This window comes from Arvicola amphibius, chromosome 10, assembly GCF_903992535.2.
Source record: "Arvicola amphibius chromosome 10, mArvAmp1.2, whole genome shotgun sequence".
NCBI lineage: Eukaryota > Metazoa > Chordata > Mammalia > Rodentia > Cricetidae > Arvicola > Arvicola amphibius.
The window spans coordinates 52,748,146-52,766,294 of NC_052056.1; the positions used below are offsets into that span (position 1 = coordinate 52,748,146).

The 18,149-nt window shown below is 41.7% G+C and overlaps 1 protein-coding gene across 3 annotated transcripts in view; it reads left to right on the plus strand.

Annotated features, from left to right (window-relative positions):
- The first annotated feature begins 5,427 nt into the window (after positions 1-5,427).
- The window catches only part of Cblb (Cbl proto-oncogene B), a 179,982-nt gene continuing 167,260 nt past the window's right edge, over positions 5,428-18,149 (plus strand). For 2 of the 3 annotated variants that reach the window (XM_038344773.1, XM_038344776.1), the window contains exons 1-2: positions 5,428-5,550; positions 6,801-6,982. In XM_038344773.1, coding sequence (XP_038200701.1) covers positions 6,815-6,982 — 168 coding nt within the window. In that variant the 5' untranslated portion in view covers positions 5,428-5,550; positions 6,801-6,814. Of the gene's footprint in view, positions 5,667-6,800; positions 6,983-18,149 lie in introns of all 3 variants that reach the window. The other variant, XM_038344775.1, reaches the window with a different exon arrangement.

Below are 18,149 nucleotides of genomic sequence, written 5' to 3' on the forward strand. Positions count from 1 at the left end.
CTTTGTGAATGCCTAGTGCTTAATCATCATCACATTTCCTGGTGGCCAGCATATTTCTTGGCATATATTAGATGTTTCACAGAGGAGTATTAGATTTTTCTGAGCTACTATGATGGCTGTGAGTTTTGGGTGATGGTGACGGTATTGCTTCCCTCCTTGTTGTAGACTACAGGCAAACGCTACATTTGGCAGGACGAGTCTGCAGCTTTGTGCTTTAGGTTCGTGTTCTGCACAAGCAATCCAGCAAGGAAAGGATGGAATGCAGGAGAGCCCACTTTTCAGCAATGTCAAGCTACAGTGAAAACTCCCTGATTAGTCAGTCCAGTTTATATTGAAGGAATTGAGGGAGAAAGAGGATTTCTAGTGGTTCTGTAAAAATAAGCCTGAATTCTTGATCATCAAATTCCTTCTTTATACATATGCATTTGTAGAAGTGACCAGAACAAACTATGTGTTTACAATTGTGAATCCACTAGTGGGGAAGTCACAGGGGATGCAGACATCCCTGAGCTGGATGGGGCTACTGCAGGCATTGCAGGCCCTATAACTGAAGCACAGGGCTGAGATTAACACTGTCAGTCACTGACTGCAGATAAGGAAAGTCTGGTGGAGACCAGACTACTCCTATCTCACTCCTTTCTAGGGTTTTCCAAAAGAGACAGGCTTAGTGGACTTATAGATTGAGTCTATCACTTACCAGATCCAAAGGGCTCAAGTCCTCAAAGCTGGAATCCATCACCTCCTACTTGTCCCTATGTCTGTCCCTGAGAAAGCATCAATCCTTGGTGCCAGGGCAAAAGATCCACATGCTCTCTCAGCCTAGACTGTTCCTGAGCTGGGGTCTGTGACCCTCACACTTTACATGTGATCTCACTTGTAATATACACTCATATGTTGGTGCATACGCTTCCTTCCTCACGGGCTCCTGTCCCTCCAGCTGTTGCTGCCTGTGTGATACCTTCGGAGGGGATAGGGGGAAGCCCTGGTTGCAGGAAGGCAGCCTTCTAGGCAACATGAAGGTAGGAAACCTAAGAACAGGACTGGCAGTAAGAGAGGGTACACATTGATTTATGATACTAAAATCTCATCCCCCACAAAGAAGAGTATCGAATAGTGAAGTAAAAAACAGTTAGAAATCACAACTGATAGATACCTAGAATACTTTTTGCATTTCAAAATAATAAAAAATATTTTAAAACTTTTAAAACACACTATTTTTTTTGTACCCGGAGGATGAGAGCTGAGGAACCACTAAATGAGATTAGTGTTGGAATGTATTTGATTCCTTCTACATTACTAGAGCTACTTGTGAGGGGATTTTTCTATTTTGATTTTCATATTCATTCTGTACTTCAATTGACCTTTTAAGTAAAAAATAATTACCTGACTTACACTAATATGACTTTAACACTAATTATTTTTGCAGAGTTACATTGTTTCATACAATGAATTAATCTCCTGCAAATTTGAAGTTATCACTTACATCCTTGATGGTCCTATTACTAGGAATAAATTTGCAAAATTTCGCATGTGCCCAGATGAGTAAACTGACCCTCTCTCTATAAGAACCCCTTCACCTTTAGGAACTACTAATCAATATATTTAACTAGATGTGAAAATTCAATATCTCATTAAGTTTTTGAGAATTAAAATGCATAAAAAATTGAAGAGAATATCTTACAGCAAAAATTTTTAGATTTTTAACTTTTTTCCCCAAACTGCTAAGATGTAAATTATTTCTATGCACTTCGGAATGGGGGCATGTGAGGGAGGCGTGGGGAATGCCTACTGAAATATTGGGCACATAGTGAGGCAGAAAAGGATGTAGAACTGGATTAACATAGGAAGTAGAAGCAAAGCCTGAAATTTTAGTTGGCCTTTTTCCTTAGCAGAAAAACAAACAAACAAACAAACAAGCAAGCAATCACCTTTCAATTTTTTTTCTACAGCTAAGCTCTTGCCTTGAGACATCAGTGAGAAATATTTGTGGATTCTCTAATGATTATTTAAAAGAAATTGATTCTAATGGAGATTCACTTCGTCCCTCTGCCTCTCAGTTTCATTGCTAGCTTGAAATTGGCGATAATGGTTGGAGTGTCTCCACCCAGTTTGCAATATGAGAAATTCTGAGGACAAGAAACCGTTTACTAGAGCTGTGGAACAGAAACAGGAATCTGAGGAAACGGTGGCGCACCAGTTTACTTGGATTTTTACTTTCAGACCCTGTGCTTCAGAAGTCAGGTTGTATTTGGTTTTTTTTTTTTTTTTTTTTTTTTTTTGGTTTTTTGACACAGGGTTTCTCTGCAGCTTTTTTAGAGCCTGTCCTGGAACTAGCTCTTGTAGACCAGGCTGGCCTCAAACTCACAGAGATCCGCCTGCCTCTGCCTCCCGAGTGCTGGGATTAAAGGCGTGCGCCACCACCGCCCAGCTTGTATTTGGTTTAAATTGCTTGTTTTATCCTTGTTGCTCACAGTAAGTCATTATTATTATTATTATATTATTATTATTATAATTATTATTATTTTGGTTTTTGAAGACAGGGTTTCTCTGTGTAACAACCTTGGAACTTGCCCTTTTAGACCAGGCTGGCCTCGAATTCACAGAGTTCTGCCTGTTTCTGCCTTTGGAATGCTGGGATTGAAGGCAAGCGCCACCATGGTTTGACTCAGTAAGCATTCTAATTAAGTTCAAACTTGAACTCGGAGGACCACTCCATGACTCAGCATCCTTCAATGTCAGTTGTTACTATGTGTTAAAGAATGGACAGAACTGTACTTTTCTTTCCAAGCAACAGCTTGCTAAGCCCAACCATAACTAGGTCATGTGGTTCTTATTCCTAGTTGTGATTTTGTAGTCCTCATTTTTTTTTTCTGGGAGATTAGCAGAAATTTTTTTTTTATGATATTCCGTTTTTGTGTCATGATACCCCTTGTGAATGTACCTGGAAGGTTTGCGGGTAGATTAAGAACACCTTGCTGGATTTGAGAATTAAGTGAATTTTCTATTTGTAAAAATAGACTTGTCATGTTTTCCCTATACGATATTTTTAAGTGGCCCATCGAATCAGCTGACATTTTTTTATACTCATGTCTAATTTTCCAACTCAGGTCTAATGCCACAGGAATTATTTTTGACTATGAAGAAGACATAAAAAGAAAACAATTGGGCAAGGACTGCGATATTTTCCTTAGACAGTTGTCACATTTTTTCCCTTTAAAGGACATTAGACATGCTTAATTCCAGTGATATAATCTACCTTTTTCCCAGTTGGGCACATATCACTGCTAAATAATTCTTGCTGAAGTTGCAAGAGTTCATCACTGTCTCTGCAAACTTTCTGATGTGCCCCTGCCATTAGGTCTCTCACTTGGGGCCTTACATGACCTTTTGGCCAGTGTGCTGGTTAGGTTCTTTTCTTCTACTTTGACAAAAGCTAAAGTCACCTGGAAAGAGAGAATGTTAATTGAGGGATTGTCTCCATCAGATTGTGTGCAGGCAATTATGTGGAAACATTTCCTTCTTTAATAATTGATGTTGGAGGGCTCAGCCCAACTTGGGGTGAGGGTTGTGCCAACAATCATAACACTGGGTGGTATAGGAAAGCACTCTGAGCAAACCTTGAGAAGGAACCAGTAAGCTGCATTCCTCTACAGCCCCTGCTTTTGTTCCCTTCAGTGATGGTTTGGACAAGTAAGTCAAACAAGCTCTTTCATCCACAATTTGGTTTTGGTCATGATCTTTACCCCAGCAATAGGAAACCAAGCTAAAATAGCCGATTGGGTTGTATTTTTCACCTCTTAGCCACCATGGTACTTGTAAGACCATTCAGGTAGCAATCCCACTTTAAACTTCACAAGGGCTGTCTTTTATACAGACTCCACTTAGGAACTGTAGCTACTATTACAAGCAGTAAGGGAGAGACAAATTGCTGGAGGAGATATTGAGGTCTGTACTGTTTTCATATGTAAAAAAGGGAAGTACTTCCTAATTATTAGTAAGGAAATAACAACAGATAATATTATTTCCTGAATCATTCTTTATTGCCCAACTGCTTAAAAGGCCACATTTTGCATGTTTTCATTAAACAAAACCAGAAACTATGTGAATTTGGAATTGTAGAGCATTTTATATCAAATAGGGAGCCTACCATTAAAATACTAGGGAGTGAACAGAACCCTGAGACACATTTGTCAGATAATTGGCTAGAGAAAAATTGTGTGTGTGTGTGTGTGTGTGTGTGGTGTGTAATGTCATGTCCAGGAGCCCAAGGTCTATCCTGTTCTATCAACTTCAGGGGGAAAACCACTTTCCAAGTATGTAAACCTGCAACAAACAGTAGCAGCGTGGGATTGAACCAAATAGAGCGAAACACAAGCATTTGTTTGGGGGAAGATTATGTTGACAGCTGAGCCCTGGCATTTCATTTTAAGCCTTACCAGACGTGTTTCCTTTTATATGGACATCAAGGATGGAGTCCCAGAAAGAGATGAACACTGCAAGAGAATGCCAGATACAAAGTTGTCATTAAAATGGAGACTCATCTACACGGAGGAAAAGTGACTCAGAAAAAACCTAACTGCAGAGTTCTTTACAGAGATTTATGGAGAAACTTGTGCAGAACAAAAAGGTGCCAGACTTATTAGTAATCCCCATTGTATGGAACTTTTACTGCCCTGGCACCATTCGCAGACACTATTTAGCCACGGTTGTCAACTATTTGCTTTCTCATCTGCCTGATGTTTGATCTGGAATCCTTCTAGAACTAATAGTAAAAGGGAAACATTTCCGAAATTTAGGAAGTTTTAGTTGGCAATCGGGTTTTACTCTTCGCCTACAGTGTGTGAGGTTACCCTTCGTCTTAGAAGCGAGGGGACTGTTGCTCTTTATTTGACAGCCAACAAGAAACACGGTCTTGGACCTATTTGGCTGCGGTCCTGAGTAGCTGAGTTTGGCAGCCCTAGGGAGATGAATTTCTTAAGCCTGGGACCCGCCCAGAGCTGAGTAGCACCACTCTGGCAGCGGGTACTCTGTTGCTATGAAACAAAGACTAGGAAGGTGAGTGAGGCAGGAAGTCCCGCCTTTTAGCCCCAGTTGGCTTAGACTCCCGCTCGGGCGCTCACGCCCACCTGCGCACCCCTCATTGGTTAGCTCCCCGGCGCCTTGCCGCTTTTTTCCAGTTCCTTCCCTTGTCCCACTTCTGGTACCAGGATACCATAGGCCCATTTCCCTACGAGTTCATCTCCAAGTGGGATGCGAACGAGCGGGCCTTCCTCTGGGGCCATTGTGTACCGACGAGGACGTGGACCTGGGGGTAGCGCGGGAGGAGCGTCTCGTCCCGCCCATTGGCTCCGCCCGCTGTCTGGCAGAGAGCAGCCTCTCAGGATTGGCCTGGCGGCTTGAGGCTCCGCCCTAGCCCCGCCCCGCGCCCTGGTCTCCGGGGATGGCTCAGGGGTGGGGTGGCCAGTGAGTGGTCTCCTCCTCCGGCGGGCGCTGCGGCGGCCTCCCTAGAGTGGCGCGGGACGGCCGGGCGGGCGTGAAGCTGTCTGCACGGTAATTGCCGCGTCCCCATGTCTGCGTGTCCCGAGATCTCGGTGGCTTCTTCCCCGGAGCGCGCTCTTAGGGCGATTCCACAGAGTCCCCGTTCGAGCCACCCCAGCCAGGGCAACGTGTGCGTGTGTGGAGTGGGACCCGCGATCACGCGTGGCTCGGGAGGGCCGTGGTAACCTAGTAGAGGAGGGAACCGGGCGCCCCGAGGTTGGGCGCTGCTTGCTGACCCGGAGGCCCTGAAACTGGGCACGGGCCATCAGGGAGAGGGGACAGTCCTGGCTTCCAGCTGCTGTCGCCACAGTGGGCCTGAGCCAAGTGGGGATTTAAAGAGCAGTCCCTGGCTGGCCCGAGGCCCGGGAGGGAGCGGACTCAGGCTGGTCGCAGCCGGTGGGAGGTGCGTGCGACTGGGTCGGGCAGGCTATGGGACACCGGGGCCAGGTCTCGGGCTTGGGATACTTTATCCTCGTTCCATTCCACGTCCATTTCCCAGACCCCCGAGTTGCGGACGAGAGGCCCGAGCCGGGAAGGGGCAAAGGCTCCCTGAAACAAAGCTTTGGATCTTCAGATCCCGGGTAGGCAGACTAGGGGCCACCTGAGAAGTGAACTCTGCTGTGCGTGCCCGCCCTTGCCGGGTTCTCACCGCTTTTTAAGAAAGGCTTGTTTGTTGCTTGGTTTACTTAGCTCTAGGGAAAAACTACTCACCGCATTGCTTTAAAGAACTATTTGTGTGTCCGTGGCTGCTGGCTTTTGCCTGGGGAAATCCAAGCCCTCCGCCTTTGTTGACAACAGACTAGTCCCTTATGCGTGTGCGGAGCACTTTGCATTTATGTAATAACTTGGCGAAATCGAACAGCGTGAAGAAGGCTTCTGAGTGAAGCTCCCAACATGAATTTTAGGGGTTGTAGCTCTGGTATTATGAATCTGGATTGCAGCAGAAGGGGGAGGAACATTGTGTTCTTATCTGTTAAAAGTTGTTTTGTTGTTGGTGAACTGTAGCTGTGTGGAACATCAGGAGGAAGATGCATCCTTAATTTCTACTATCGTGAAAGCAAACCTAGCGTTACGGTTCCTAACGTGGAGAATACAGTTACACCGGGTTACTAAAAAGTTGAAGTTGGGACCATCCGTCCGTTTTGTCTCACGATGGTGGAGAATGTCATTAGTGGGTATAGGCCAGCCTCTTTGGTTCAGTTTCCTGTTGGCAAGATACTTTTATAACTTTTCTTCTTTTTAAACATTTACCTTGCAAAAAGGACTAAGATTCCAGATGGCAAATTCTATGAATGGCAGAAATCCTGGTGGTCGAGGAGGAAACCCCCGCAAAGGTCGAATTTTGGGGATTATTGATGCTATTCAGGATGCAGTCGGACCCCCCAAGCAAGCTGCAGCTGATCGGAGGACTGTGGAGAAGACTTGGAAACTCATGGACAAAGTGGTGAGTTCAGTGCGTGTACATGGCCCTGTTCCTCAATACAGTTATCTCCAGCTCTCATTTATGCGTGTGGTTAAAAAGTTATCATTGTGGCAGAGCTCTTTGGGCCATTTTTCCTCAACTCTGTGTTTGGAAAAGTTGGATTCAGAGCAAAGTTTTTTTTTTCCCCGTTTAACCTTTTGTCTTGCTTTTCAAGGTCCATAGTTCTTGGATATTACTCATATCTAGAGTTATTTTTTTTACGATTGGCTGCTTTGGGTGGGTGTATGGCTATATAGTATGGTATAGAAGTTTGTTTAGTCTTTGGTGGGTTTGCTTTGCTATTAGGTAAGAGAAGGCTGAAAACAGTAAGCGAGCAAAAGTCTTGGCTGGAGCAGACTTAGGCCAGCCACATGTGTGATGTAGAAACAGTCACTGGGGAAAAAACCAGGGCTCCCCGGAGGAAGCAGCGTTCAGGAGTTTCCATTCGGGACTGTCAACTCATCATCATTAAGAAAGTTTTTCTTTTTCTTTTTTTTTTCCTTCTTCACTGTTGATGGCATCAGCATTCTGGCCTCTTTCACCTACTGTTCCACTTTGAAACAGGGAACCTTTTTTGAGGGTACATTGTTTATTGTGAAAGGAAAATGTATGTTGGAGGTTGTGTGGGGCTGAGACTTTCAGAAACTTCTGTGGTTTCTGCTTGTTGCTTTTAGATGAACTCTAGTTTCACAAGAAGAAACCAAACTGGATGTCAGTTCTCAGAAAAGTCCTGTTAAAGTGGCAGCGTGAGCACCTCCCAGGACCCTGCTGTAGAGCTGGTTGTCTGAGGACGCTTCTGAGACACACGTGGCGCTTTCTTCTCTTGCAAGTTCATGCTTTTTGATTTTGAAGCAGTTGGACTATGTGCATTTTAGACATTAAAAAAATGCTCCTTGTTAGTGAGGAGAAGCCAAAGCTTGTTTGACATCATAGAGCGGCTTTACCTTTGCTTGCTTTGGTTTGCTACTAAAGACAAAATTGCCTACAAGGAAGTCACGGAGTAGTAGTGACCACCTGGGAGGCGACACTGTTCGCTTTATTTTCATGTATCCTCATGGAGGCTGTGGTTAAGATACCTAAACCGCAGGCCTAGCATTGGATGACCACTGATGTCAAATGCAGCACCAGAATATTTTAACCAGGTGAATCGCCTTAGTTTGGGACTTCAGTGTGACCTATTTAAGCTTCTGCCAATTTTTTCAAGTTGTTATATTAAAGTGCTCCAGACAGAATGATGTCATGATGTCAGAACAGTGCAACTTGCTGCTTGGGGTCAGGTTTTGGTTTTAGCCTTGGACACTTAAGAATGAAAAATATGCAGCTGGAAAAAACTGCATGTATTTGGCAAGCACAATGTGAGTCATCTTTGCTTTTCTGTAGCGTATGCATTTGAAGGTCATCCTATTGCTTGATTCATTAGTGGTAGGAGAAAAAAATTCAAGGTTTGTCCCATTTCTGTCAGTTACGTGAGTAGTCAAATGGGTCGGATTTCACAGAAGATATGGTCCTTGTCCATCCCAGAGATGGTCGGCATTTATATATTTGCGATTGAAGGCTAGAACATAAAATCAAAAAGATTTATATAAGGAAGTGGCAAGCAGTCATTACTGTCAAGTCAATGAAATAGTAAAAAATGTGGTACACATAATTTTGCTCTATGACAAGTTGTTTAGCTACACATTAACTGCTTCTAATTATCTCACCATGAGTTATAGTCAATGGATGGTTATTTGACAGTTAAACACCTGCCATTGTTTATTTTATTAACCCCTTTGTTGGTTTAAACTTAACTTCTCCAGTTGAAGGGTTTGACACACAGGGAGCTCTTTTACCCCAAGTCTCTACTTAGTGGGATGTGGGTACCGGTGTTGGCAAATCTGTAGCAATATGGCTTTCCCTATTCATCTTCATTGTTTGTCAGGGATGACAATGTGAATACATTTGTGGCTTTGTGGAGACAAACTCACATCATTTGCCATAGGAGTTTGGCCGTGTTTATTTCTACCCTTATCACACAGTGAAAGAAAGGCACTGAAAATTACTGATCCTGATTGGCAACATGTTATTGACGGTTGGAATGTTGACATCTTCCCCAACATGGGTTCATCTTCTCACATTTGCCAGTGATGAAGGAAATGACGCATAATGTCCACATCATCTGATGATTCTTCAGGAACTGTATTACTAGGACGAAAGTATCACCGTTTGCTATATGACCTAGCTTTGGAAAAGTAGCTCTAGTGGTATTAGTTTGTGGCTAGCAGAACAGATGCTTGCTAGGTTTGATGGGTTGTTAAGCAAAAGTCAGGTGTAAGTGTAATGATACAGTTTTATGAACCCTCTTCTTTTGGTGAGGTCTTCAAAGCGTTATTTCCAAGTAACTACTAAGTGACAGAACTCATTTTAGAGGGTACAGTGTCTCAGTCTCGGACCATACAGGACACCTCATAAGTGTATGGCTTTATTATTCTTTGCTCTCTAGAACTTAAGATACTTAAGATACTCAACCAAGAATTCAGTTGCAACTATTTGTTCTATTTTCCCAGGGCAGGCATTTTTTCCAAGGTCACCAAAAAAAGGAGAAAGCAATTGCTTCTTGTGTTCTTTGTAAGAAAGTATGTAATGTTTTGTAATCAGTAACGCAAAAGAAAGTGTGTAATGTTTTGTAATCAGTAATGCAGAGTTCACATAGTGCATGGCCTGAGAGAATGAGGGTGGATCCCAAGATATCCCATTTCGACAGTCTTCTGGTGTTAGCTCTTCCTATGAGTCTAAGAGACTGACCCAAAACCTGCACATCAGTGGATGTCTCATAGATAACACTGACAGAACTTTTCTTACATGGATAAGTTTAAATACACACAAAAGGAAATATGCAGTTTGTTCCAAATTGTTACAGGCACGATTTCCTAAACACTTGAGGGTCTGTTGTGTGTTACTAAGTGGTTATTGCTGGGGGAGACTAAATAAAATGTATCTCTGTCTTTAGTCTGCAGATCAGCAGGGCAGTATGAGAGCTGGCCCTCTGAGTTGATAGTTGTCGTGGGGTATGGGAAAGGCTGGAGCATAGACTCAGACAAAACACAGTGGAGGCAGACTAGAGGACACCTACCTCATTCTGGACACTGGTTTTTTTAGTCTGGATTCTGCCTTTTAGGAACAGCGTTCTTGCATTCCTGTTGGAGATACTGAAGTGAGGGTAAGAAAATGGTTGCTAATCTGTGTGGTTGGGGTCATAACTTATTAATGTGAGGTTCCTGAGTGTGGTTTGCACAGGAGTTGGAGCCAGGTGATGGAGAACAGAAGAAACCATTTTCCTACTAATAGATGCTAAATGTCCTGAGTGTACATAGGTGCTTGGGAAATTAGAAAATAATTAATTGATGCTAAAGAGCAAAGCAAGATGAGTCCCTGCCTATGCTTCTATCTTGCTTCCTTGCTATTTATTTGAAGTTACATTGGTATATAAGTGTTAAAAGCACTTAGAAAGTGATGGTGCCAAATAGCATTTTCCTGTCTTTTATCCAGGGCCCATCAATGAGACTTGCAATAATTCATTCTCTCTGTGTATAATTTCACCAGAATTAAATTTGAAGTTTATCCATCAATGATATATAGGTTATACATATAAGTATTTTTAAAATAATAGTGTTATAATATTACGTATTAAAAGTTGAATTCCTCATGCATCTGAAAAAGATTCTACAAGCTTTAAAGTATGGTTTCCCTTTCTTGAGTGGTACTGGGTGTTTTATCCATACTGAGCAGGTGCGCTGCCCACCCCTGGGCTATGTCTCTAGGGTATTTTTGGTTTGTTTTCTTTTCTTTTTTCTTAAGACAAGATCACACAGATTTTGAATCTTGATTAGGTATAATAACACACTAGCTGTTGGGGCAATTTTGATTATCACTGAATTAAGGTTTGAATTTTTGCTGACATAATTGGCGTGATTCTAAGGTTTGCTGCTAGTGACTCCTTTATTTGCCAAAGTGAAAGTTTCAAAGGGAATCCTCCACGTGTTAACTTGGTGTATTCCTGTGCTAGAAATTAGGCATCTATGCAAGGTTTAGCTGCTTAATCTTTTTTGTTAGTTTGTTTTATTTTTGCTTTTCTTTTTCTGAGACAGGGTCTCTCTGTGTAACAGCCCTAGCTATCCTGGAACTAGCTCTTGTAGACCGGGCTGGCCTCGAACTCACAGAGGTCCTCCTGCGTCTTAATTCTCAAGTTTTGGGATTAAGGGCGTGCACCACCACCACCTGGCTTGGTTAATCATTTTTTTTTTAACTCTTAAAAATTGTTTAGCCTTTAGATTTTCTTTTTTTCAAAAGCTGTTTTCTGTGCTGTCAATTTCATTACTGATTTTTTTAAAAAAATTTTCAAATCTTAGCCATGATCAGATATCATTTGTAAATAATTGCATCACACAGTCTGTTAAGTAAGTGCTATACTGTGATGTCAATACTGTATCTAGTGTGTGGCTGGAGTCAAGAAGCTGGTGAAAGGATACTGACCAAGTGTTCCAGAAGATGGTTTGAGCTTGAGGCAGAGGGATGGAAAGCATTTTCGTTGGAAGGAATAAAGAGAGATTGTTGAGTAGGAGAGAGTAGAGCGGAAAAGGATGACAGAAACCTCAGTATCTTCAAAGCATTTGGACTCATGTTATTTGGTTGGCATAAAATTGTTGAAAGCTTTTGATAAGGGAGAGGAAAGAAATCAAGGCTAGTCTTTCATAGTCTCCTCTGCCCACTCCGAAGGTTGGAGTGACGCTGAGGAGGAGGAATGAGGACAGGGAGATTGAAATCAGTGAGGTAAGAAATGATAAAGAACCGGTCTAGAAAGGCGGCAGTGGGTTTAGCAAGGGTATGCAAAAGCTGAAGGTATTTGGAAGACAAGCTGCAGGTCTCCGGGAGCCTTGAGGGCTGGAGAATGAGAGAGGAGGTGAAGTGAAAGTGGCTCTTGAGGTTTTCAGCCTAGTTGACTCTGAAGGCAGTGGAGCCCCTAGTGAGAGGGGGCCCAGGAAAGGGAAGGCGGGGCTTGAAGATTGCTGTATCTGTCTGTCTTGTGTTGCATACGCTCTATGAGAGAGAAACTGATTTTGAAGTCGGAATATTGGGTATATAGTGCGGAGAGAATTTGAAACCAGGATATGTATTTGGTGGATGTGTTCAGAGGCAGAATGTCTCAGATAAAGAGTTCTCATGCAGAGCAGTAGGGTCAGCCACAGAGGCAGAAAACCAGTTCTTGGGAGGAGGAGGGGCATTTATTTAGAGGTGGTAAAGGGAAGGGAATCTTGACATAGGATTGGAATGGAAAGGTAGGAAAAGCAGAGTTGTGTCTTGATTCTGGATACAGATAGTGTTAAGAAAATTCCTTCAAGTTCTTAGGAAGCTAAATTTAAGTAGAGAAACTAAACAGGGTAAAACTTAGGAAGTCATTGGGTTTCCTAATCAGAGTCTATTGTTGACTTTGGCACATTAATTTCACTTGTGATGGGGCCAGATTAGAATGTGTATGGAGATTAGCGAGTGCTTCTACAACTGTAGCAACAGGAAACAAAGCTGTGATAGCTTGAGGATTGATTGAGGGTTAAAATTAGTTGTGTGTGTGTGAGTGTGTATGTGCACATGCATGCATGTACATGATATCTGTCCATGCATGAAAAAGACAGAAATAGAACATTATAGTAGGTGTACAAGAAGAAGGAATAACTGAAGGCATTCTAGATTCAAATGTGGAAGGGGAAACTGTACTAGAAGAACTAGCCTTGATAGTTAACTAACCAGATGGTTAGAATTTCCATGTAGGCAAGAGGGAAGTGAGGCGCATAGAGGGAACTTCTGAGTGAATGTGTACATTTCCTGTCAGGTTGGCAAATAGTTTAAGATTTTAAGATACTGGCAATGTTTGGGCCATATCTTAAAGTTATATATTATAGATTAGTCTTTTAGCAATGAAGTAGGCAAATAATGTAAATATAAATGGAAGCCTGTTTCCTCCCTTCACGCTGAAGATCATCTTCAATACATCCTGTGGTGATAATATTGCTGCCATGTCGCTTTTATTTGTTCCGCCTCAGCATATTCAATGCTTATATTTTAGAGTGTGTTTGTAGGTGGCATTTTTTTAATTAATGAAAAGAATCTTTAGATAATATTTGACAAATATGTATAGCTCACTGTCTTAGTTAGGGTTTCTATTGCTGTGAAGAGACAGCACAACCCAGGATGCTCTTACAAAGGAAATCATCTAATTGGAACTGTTAGAGTTTCAGAGGTTCAGTCCATTGTCTTCATGGCAGCGTGCAGGCAGACATGGTGTTGGAGAAGGAATCGAGAGTTCTGCAGCAAGCGGAAGCAACTGTGTCCTTCCCTGGGCAGAGCTTGAGCTCTTGGGCCTCAAAGCAACAACTCCACAGTGACAGACTTCCGCCAATACACCTGTGCCAGCAAGGCCACACCTCCTAATAGTGTCACTCCCTTTGGGCCAACCAATCAAACACATCAGTCTGTGGGAGCCATACTTAGTCAAACCACCACGCTTAGTATGTTAAGATTTAAGAAATTGCTAAGCTGCATCAAAATATCACATACTAGCAGTTAAAGTAGTTCTTAGTATTTTATCTGTTCAAAGATTGGTGGTTTTATCCCTGACTCTTTTCTTGAGAATCTCATAGGTTTGAAAAACAGAAGATTCTTTGTAAGGTGACACACTTAGTGGCCTGTCTTTAGTCTTACTACTGAACTGAAACTGAATACCCAAGACTCTTTAAGGTTTCATATAGCCTGAAAAGTTTTTAACAGCTGAAAGTGCAAAAAAAAAAAAAAAACACCAGGAAGGAAGGAAGGAAGGAAGGAAGGAAGGAAGGAAGGAGGGAAGGAAGGAAGGAAGGAAGGAAGGAAGGAAGGAAGGAAGGAAGGAAGGAAGGAAGGAAGGAAGGAGGGAAGGAAGGAAGGAAGGAAGGAAGGAAGGAAGGAAGGAAGGAGGGAAGGAAGGAAGGAAGGAAGGAAGGAGGGAAGGAAGGAAGGAGGGAAGGAAGGAAGGAGGGAAGGAAGGGAAGGAAAAGATTATATCGTGAGCAGAGTAGCCCGAGCCTTTATCTTATCATACTTTTGTAAACTCTCCATGGACTTGGCCTTGTTGTAATGGACTATAAAGTAGAGAGGAAGAAGAGGAAGTAGAAAGAAATGAGAGACGAATTCATCCTGGACTTAGTGGTAAGAACTTTAATTTTTTTTTAAATTTAATTTTCTTCAAGAATAATGAAAACCAGTGACACTTCCTGGAGGAAACAGAGCCAGGGCCCAGGCTCAGTTGTTATGTTAGGACAGTGAAGTACACTGATGCAAAGTGATTTTTCTCTTACAGGAGGCACATCAAAAAGGTGTTTACTATTTATATGTGACACTACCAAATTCTTCTAAAAATATTCAGTTTTGGGGAGATTCATTAAATAATTTTATGGATATTTGATGTGTATATTTTTTTGAGATGTCTTAACTCTTGTTTCTTTATTCTTCTGATGTGGGATTTCCCTCTGTATGCTGTGAATACCATTAATGAATAAAGAAACTGCTTTGGACCTATAGCAAGGTAGATCTTAGGTAGGCAGGGAAAACTAGGCTGAATGCTGGGAGGAAGGAGGAGGAATTAGAGAGAAGCCATGGAGCCGCCTCCAAAGACAGACACCAGAACTTTAGCCGGTAAACCACAGCCATATGGCAATATGCATATTAATAGAAATTAGTTAATTTAATATGTAAGAGTTAGCCAATAAGAAGCTAGAGCTAATGGGCCCAGCAATGATTTAATTAATATAGTTTCTGTGGGATTATTTTGGGGCTAAGCGGCTGGGAATCAACAAGCAGCCCCCTTCCTACTATAATATGCACCCAACGTGGGGCTCAAACCCACAACCCTGAGATTAAGAGTCTTATGCTCTACTGACTGAAATCAGACACTTGCTGGACCTCTCTTCGTACTGAGAAAGATAGACTAGCAAAGAAAAGAGGTAGATTCTCCAGGAAAGATGAATGTACATGAATAATTTGACTATAATGAGTTGTTTGATGTGTTACCTCCTAAAGGTACTGTCACTATAAAATATAAAGGAATTAAACTTCTCTAAATCCCACTATAACCAGTATTAAGCTCTTAGCCAATTCTGTATGCTTTCTTTTGCCTAACCAATAGCCTGTGAAGAGTGCTGTATTATTTTGTACTTACTCTGTAATATTATGTATACTTGTATGTGTTCTTTATTTTTTTATACTTTTATGTGTTTAGGAAGTTGCTGAATTAAGATGGAAAGAACCTAAGGACATTAAGATGCTTTTTATTTCCATGACATTCATGTAGCTGGAGTAAGAAACTTCTAATAATGTTTATAGAAGAAGAGCAAGGAAGGCTTTCACATTTCTGTCTTCAGAATATGAGATACCCAATTGATGTGCTCTTCCTTGGGGAGGACTATCTTTCCAGCTCCCAGCTTTACTCAGTTGTCTGTAGTTCTCTGTAGTCTTGAGGTATCATGGGCTTTTCCCCTGTGCACTGTAGCATGTGTGTTGGTGTCCTCCATGTGCAGCTCACATTTGGGTGGTTGTGTTGTTGAGACCTAACATTGAAGAAGGACACTTAAAAGAAATCCCACACTAGCTCAGAATTGAGTATAATAGAGGGTTATTTATTTAGGGGTAGACTCACAGATCACAATCCTCTGCTGGAACGGGAAACAGCAACTGAATTCTGCAGCCGGAAAAGGGGCCAGATGCACACTTTACATTGGCATAAATAGTATAAGAGGCCATGCCTAAGTGGGCCGGTAACTTAAAATCTACTGGCAGTAGGAATTCCTACAGCACTTACAGGCCTAGTTTTTTATCTTACAGTAAACATAATCTCACAGCTAAGTCCCTGATCTTCCTGCCTTCTCTCCTGCAATGATCCCTAAATCTGAGTTAGGTGTGGCAGTGTTTTGTGGCTGTATCCATTGGGATTTGTCCGATGACAAAGCCTCATCCCTGAAAACATACATATGTGTACCATTATGTGGACTCAACAGGTTATATTTAGGAATATAAATGTATAAACAAATACATGCTTGCATACGATAACAGCTGATGAAGACAGAGGTTATGAATTTGAAGAAGAGCGGGGAGGGATATATACGAAGGTTTAAAGGGAGGAAGGGGAACGGAAAAATGTAATTAAAATACAATCAAGAAAGAGACAGAGAGATACATGGGTTCTTGGGGTTTAACTAGTGGTAGTAAAATGTAAGCTTAGCTTGAATGTGACCCTGGGTCAAATCTCCAGCACAACGTACATACTTGGTTTAGAATCAAGTGACTTGGCTCAGTATCAATGACTGTTCTATGAATTGAAGTATGCTTTGGAATGAAAGTTATTTACAGTGCAGATACAGTTGCTTACCATTTCCATTTGGTTTTGTAAAACTTCTTTCATAGATTTAGAGCTGATGTCAACGTTCTTTGAAAGGTATGCTAGCTAATCTAAAACCTCTTTATTACTTTTTGGCTGTATATTTTCATTAAGACCTAGCCAAAAGTCTTTAAATGTAAGGACACTCCTAGAGTAATTAATAGCTTGTAAGTTTCTTATAGCAATAAAAATTCTGGTTTTATATTGTGCCTTTGCTTTGGTAGAGTTGAAAATGCCTAATTCTAAGATAATATATGTCTGAGTTTATTGAAATATGTGAAGTATGTATGCTAAACAATAATTTTATGTATTTCAATCAACAGAGACTCTATGAACACAGTTTCCTTCAACATCTTTAAGTAGAATTAAGCCGAGGTGTCGTTTTGTACTGCTATAGAGTGCGTGGTCCCATCGTCAGTCATCTTGGTACTGAGAAGTCCCTCTTAGTAGGTTGCATTTCCGAGTTTTAACACAGTCATGCCACAAGGAGAAAGTTGCTTTTAGTGATTTTCAAGGTTTTAAAGATTTCTTTTTAAAAGTCCAAAAATCCTTGGGTCAATGACTACAGTGGCATTTTCAGCCTCATTCTAACATTCTAAACCTGATTTTTTTTTTCTTCTCTGGTTCAGTAGATGAGTGATCATGTCAACCGTTGTTTTTAATTATCAGTCAGTGCTCTAAAATGTCCTTCTCTGCATAACATAAAGTGAAGGCTCTGTTGTGTAGCCACCAGCTCTCATTGTAGGTGCAGTCTAGGTATTTCTAGAAGAGCTTTAACCTTGTGGTAAGCTTCATTTGCCACCCTTCTCACCCCCCTTAATACACTGTTTTTAGAAAAGCTATTTTTCTTTCCCTGGGTTTGTAGTTCCTTCCACATAGCAAGCACTTAATAAATATTTATTGGATGGAATTGAATTTGACCTGCTTAGAAGTCATAGTCCTGGGGTAGGATTATTCATTTTGGGCAGGAGGGGTCATAAATCACAGAGTTTAGTAGTAATCCTGCTGATGAACTGCACAGTCAAATGCATACGGTAGCTCAGCTCCATCAGGTCTGCTTTCTCTTGTGCAAACTTGAAAAGTGTAGCCTGCAGAGTTCTGAGGCAACAAGTGATCCCAGCCTTTTTCAGGCCTTCTGTGCCTTATACTTGTCAGCTTTCCTGTGCTCCCACCCTTTAGCACAACTGCGTGAACCCCTTTATTGGGGTATCTCTTACGCCTTTGCACAATGATTTACCTGGAATATTCCTTCCTGCAAATTCAACCATGCTTTTCTTGATGCTCTTGGGAATGTGACTTAGCTGCTATTGTCTTCCTCTAGAGCAATGTTCATATTTCATCACAGTTCTGAAATCTGTAATTCATTCTTATGCCACCAACCTCTCCCACTAGAAAACATCATGAGTACATGTCTGTGACTTAATACTTTGCCTTCCTTCTGCCCCAAACCGTGTCTGGCACATGTACTTAACTTTCCTTGAATTAACAAATGGACCATGAAGGTCATGTAAATTTGCAAATGGAATAACATAAAAGTGGAGATGAGTTTAGAAGGGAGTCATTAATGTTATGCCTATTTCTAATTCTGTTGTGATATAGTAAGGAAGATGTGGGGCCCGAGGTCCAGAAGATGCAGGAGCCAGAGATTTATAAGATGCAGGGGCCCAAGTTTCAGAAGAGGCAGAGGCCTGAGATTCAGAAGATGCAAAC